General features: G+C 36.7%; 1 protein-coding gene across 1 annotated transcript; it reads left to right on the forward strand.

The window, feature by feature from the left end:
• Nucleotides 1-371: 371 nt before the first annotated feature.
• SFTPD (surfactant protein D) lies at nt 372-5362 on the forward strand (the record flags this gene model as incomplete). Its single annotated transcript, XM_079536227.1, has 4 exons — nt 372-564; nt 3313-3420; nt 4029-4118; nt 4989-5362. The coding sequence occupies 4 exons, from the start codon at nt 372-374 to the stop codon at nt 5360-5362; spliced, it is 765 nt and encodes a 254-aa protein (XP_079392353.1).
• Between the last annotated feature and the right edge of the window lie 210 nt (nt 5363-5572).

Raw genomic sequence — 5572 nt, forward strand, 5'->3', positions numbered from 1 at the left:
AACTGTCATTCTGTATGAATCATTTGGCATAAAGAGAAATTATTTAAGTTCAAACTTGCTATGAAAAAATACATTAAAATAAATTAGCAGCATGGTGAAATGGATGATATATTCTTTATACCTTGACATTTTTGGATTTTTGTAAGCTTCGTTGTTTTTCTTCTGATTTCCATACATAAGTATACAATCAGAGGCTGGATTATATGGTTTGTACGCTACCCCCTGTTCTTGCCCTTTGGAACGAAGATTGAAGTATATTTCCTGGGTAACGCAGGCAAATTTTTCCTAGACAACCCTTTAAAATGATCATGTGAATGGATAAATTTGTGATGTGACTCTGCTTTATTTCTCACAGACCCGTGGACTTAGCAATGACTATTCTTCAGCCTTTCAGTGCTTTGCTGCTTTGTCTATCACTGATGATGGCAACAAGTTCACTTACCACAGATAAACCTGAAGAGAAAATGTATTCATGTCCCATCATTCAGTGTAGTGCTCCTGCAGTCAACGGATTACCAGGCAGAGATGGAAGAGATGGTCCCAAAGGTGAAAAGGGAGACCCAGGTACAGAGCATTTATCAGTAGTGTATTTTTGATGCTCCTTTTCATCCCTTTAGTCTTATTTTATGCCTTTTCTGTTATTCCATTTTTCTACTTCTTCTCTGCCATATTAACCTTTTATAGTTTCTGTAAATTTGCAGAAAGCTGTCTATAAAGCACTTGCTCCATTTTTAATTCTATTCTAGATACTTGGATTTAATAAATTTTTAAAAAAACCATACAAACATAAAATCCCATTTTCACAGCAGCCCATAGAACGGAGATAAAATGAGATTTTAATCTCAATGTACCATTTGTATTCTGAGCCATTTACAGAGTTTCCTACGTACCATACTAAATTATGTCTGCTTTCCAATGGCCAGCTCTCAAAACCAGAAATCATGTTTGCTGAAGTTGGCTACTAACCTAATGATAATAATTGGATTGCTTCAAATTAACTAAGTCCCAGCAACTGAATTTCCCTCAAGACATGATTTGACAAACAGTTGCTGCAAACAAACAGATCAGAAAGTGCTTTCTGTCACACAGTACAACGGAGTCATCACCTTTCCCAAGATATAAAATTGTTTCTGAGAAAATATTTAATAAGTACATACAGAACTGTATACCTTCTTACTACATCCTATGCTATGAGAATGTTTTTCCTCATATTCATATGGAATTTCTTGTTCTGTCACTGGGCATCACTGAAAAGATCCTACCCCCACTTGACTCCCACACCTTATCTATTTATAAGCTTTGATAAGATCCCCTCTCAGTTTCCTCTACTGCCAGCTGAACAGTTCCAGGTTGCTCAGTCTTTCCTCATATGAGATGCTCCAGGCCCCTAATCATCTTTGTGGTCTTCCACTGGACTCTTTCTAGGAGATCCCTGTCTTTTTTTGAACTAGGGATCCCAGAGCTGAACACAGTACTCCAAATCTGGTCGCACTAGGGTAGAGTGGACAGTGAGGATTATCTCCTTTGACCCGCTTGTCGCACTCTTTTTATTTCACCCTAGGATATACCATTGGCCTTCCTGGCCACAAAGGCGCACTGCTGGCTCACAGCCAACCTGCTGTCCATCAGGACACCCAGATCCTTATTCTCAGAGTTAATTTCCAGCAGGTCAGCCCCTAACTTGCACTGACATGCAGTTATTCCTTCCCCAGTGTAGGATTCTACACTCGCCCTTGTGGAACCCCATAAGGTTCCTTTCCATCCAACTCTCCAGTCTGTCCAGGTATTGCTGAATATCCGGACAGCCTTCTAGCGTGCCAATCACTCATCCTAGCTTTATATCATCTTGTCATGTGTATAGTACTCCTCCTGGAGTTACTAAATTACTTTTCAATATCCGAGCAAATTCCTATCAGTATGAATATAGCTTGATATGTATTTAAATATTCAAGTTGCCCAGAGAAGCTGTGGATGCTCCATCCCCAGAGGCGTTCAGGCCTGGGTTGAATGGAGCTCTGGGCTTCCTGATGTAATGGGTGGCAGCCCTGTCTGCAGTAGGGAGTTGGAACTGGATGATCTTTAAGGTCTCATCCGATACAATGATTCAATGATATGACATAAGATGTAAAATTTATCTGGAGTATACAAATGTTCAGTATAGACATTTTCAGTATCACGTATCCTCAGTATGCTCTCTGTTGTTTCGTGGCTGAAATATGTAAAGCCAGCACTGCCTGATTAAATAACCACTTCAGAGGTATGCTTGACCTTTATTACATTTTACCTAATTTTCTAAATAACATAAGGTTGGATTACATATAACGGCTTTCTGATTTTAGAGCATGTGTATCTCTGCAATAACAAAGTGTTTATTACATTGGAATTTCATTTTCATAAATAGATATAATAATGAATTTTGTGTCTCAGTGATTTTTCATCCAAGTAATGCAGTTTCTAGCAAATGAATATTTTGACAGGAACAATTTTCAGGTGGAAGTAGGGGTGGTTTTTGACACCATGAGTGGTTGGAAGATTTCAGCAACGGCAAAATGAAATTATATCGACCATTGGAAGTTAATATACTGTTGTAACACCTTGAGGATTTTTGTTAGGTGTCTCATTCCTCTCCTTTCTACTGAGTTAGGATTTCTGGCCATGCTCTATTTCTTGGTTCTTTGCTGTTCAAGATGTATATTACCAATTATTATTCTTTTGAGATAAAATGCATTTACTGAGTGGGGTATTTTTTATTTTTATTTTTTTCCAGCAATTGTTTCTACAATTAGTATTCACATAGAATTTGAGGATATGTTGTGTTTCATGTACAAACCTCAAATACTGAGCATTTCTCAAAAGAATTTCATCATTCATAAAGTGCAGGGTAACCTTACAGTGCATCACAGAAAACTTAAAATGATGAGTGAGTATTAGGAAATCATGGGTAAACAAGAAGTTGTCTGATGCTGTGAATTATCTCCTTTTCTGATTGGTATAAATGCAGGGACTTTGTTTTGTTGTTGAAAAGCTTTCTCAAAGCAGAAATACAGATAGCTCCACCAACGTTATCTATTTCCCGTTCACTTACCAATTTCATCCCTTTCTTCTTAGTGAATTTATCTCTTTAACCTCCTATCCTCAGCTGGGTTTGCAAACATCTTCTTAAGAGAGTCTTTGGTGTTTATGTCTTCTGCACACAGTTGCTAGTTGTTAAACTGTTTCTCAGTTCAGGACTCTCTCCAAACACTAAGGGAACATGGTGGGAGAATACTCTCAGAAAACATTAGAGCTATTTTCTCTCAAATCAAACTCTAGGAGAAGGATTGAGAGGTCTGCAGGGTTTGCCTGGAAAAGCAGGACCTCCAGGATTAAAAGGAGAGGTGGGACCACAAGGAGAAAAAGGTCAAAAAGGAGAACGTGGAAGTAAGTAGTAAAGCTCTCGTGTTTCTATAATCTATTTTTCAACCTGTTAGTGTATTATCTTTAAAATATTTGTTATCATGTCTAGTGTTCTGATTACGTCATTTGAAGAAAGGTGTGAAGGTGTGACTTCCAGAAGTGTAATGAGCAAACAAATAAAACACCTGTTACTTAGGGGATGAGTTGCCCAGCATAACTTGGGAAAAAAAGTGTCTGGAGTCACTAGTTCTTTGTTGTTTGTGTCTAAAATTACAAATCCTTTCACTCAGATCACAAAGGCATTTCCCTTTAATTCTTTGTCTGTTCATGTATTTTCCTCTTTAATTCATTTAAAATGCTTGCATTTGTGTTTTACCTTTGAGATCTGGGCTTTTCCAGATGAATTGATGAGCTTGTCAGCTCTGAGAATTCAAAGCCCACCCAAATATTCATCTGAGTTAGAAATGTGGCTCTCTCACTGGCACAATTTCCCAGGGAGTGATTCTGCAATGTGCCCTATGGTTTCTGCTCTGGAAACCAAATGTCTCTCACACAGATTCACATCAGATGAAAGACAGCAGTGGTGTAGTTATTTTTAAGATAAATTACTAAGTAATACCCTTAATTCTTAGTTGTTGTAACTGATGACCTGCAACGACAAATAACTGCTTTGGAAGTGAAAATACGGGTATTGGAAGATGATTTAAACAGATACAAAAAAGGTAAGATACAATCATATCAATTTTCTTTTTGGAGTTTCCTTACAAGTATTATAAGATGGTAGACTCCCTTGACACTAATCCTGGATACCTGTTGAAGACAGTAAGGTAAAATAAATGTCTGTCAAAGAAAGCAAATGCATTTCAAAAGGGTTGTTCCAAGCTCAGTCTTATCTATTAAATGAACAAGAGGCTCACTTTACATTGGGTTTTTTTTTGTTTGTTTCATGAAAACCTGGCAGGCATGTGAACTATAGATATGTATATTTCTCCTAAGATCATTGTTTTCAAGGCAAATATTCAATTTCCCAGACTCACTAAAGCTGTCCCTTTATTTCTTGTTTGCGCTCCCTGGTTTGAAACTCTGAATTTCATTACAGTCTCTTAGCTTTAGGTATGAAAGATCTCCTAATGGCAGCTCAGTTCCTCTGCATGAATTTTAATTAGTCTCTGATTTTTGCATTGAGACCTGACAAGCTTTTTTTTTTTGTCCTGCATGCGATTTGATTTAGGGAGCAAGTTCCTTCAGGTCTTGATTCAAGAGCAGTAATAAGATGCAAACAAAAAAAATATATAATAAAAAATATATAAATATATATTAAAAATAAAAAATAAAAATAAAAAATAATATGGGAACAAAAAAATATATGTTAAAAATTACTTGTGATCCAAGCCTTGTGAAAGTCCTGTTTTATTAAAATGTGGATTTGGTATAGCCAGGTGTTAATTTTGTTTGATTTCTGTTGGTTTCTGCCTACTATTACAAGTAGTCTGCTTGTACTGAAACAGTAATAATTGAGATATTATGGATAAATTACTTTAGAATCTTCAATTTATGGTGTAATTCAACATGGTGTTTGCTTTTTCTTCTAGCCATGATTTTAAAGGACATCGTGAATGTTGCTAAAAAAATGTTTGTCTCAACTGGAAAGAAAGATAATTTTGAAAAGGGAAAATCCCTTTGTGCAAAAGCTGGAGGTGTGCTTGCCTCTCCAAGGAATGAGGCTGAGAATACAGCTTTAAAAGACTTAGTTAGCCCTTCAACCCAAGCTTATATTGGGATATCTGATGCACAAACGGAGGGCAGATTCATGTACATGAGTGGTGGGCCTTTAACTTACAGCAACTGGAAACCCGGAGAACCAAATAATATGAAAAATGAAGACTGTGCAGTGATAGAAAGCTCTGGAAAATGGAATGATTTAGACTGTTCAAATTCAAATATCTTCATTATTTGTGAATTGTGAACAATTAATAAACAGAAGAAAATCAATCCAACTTTCTTCTCTCAGTTATGTGGTTTTGTAGAAGTCTGTTATTATATTGCTGAATAGAATCATCAGAACCAGATTGTATTTACATTGGTTTTCTCTTTGACGTCCAGTTTTGAATCTCCTAATGAAACAGACCTATTTGTTCACTCGTGAATTGTTTAGCACGTGATATGCTGAGGACGT

The sequence above is a fragment of the Tetrao urogallus genome (assembly GCF_951394365.1).
Source record: "Tetrao urogallus genome assembly, chromosome: 5".
Taxonomy (NCBI): domain Eukaryota; kingdom Metazoa; phylum Chordata; class Aves; order Galliformes; family Phasianidae; genus Tetrao; species Tetrao urogallus.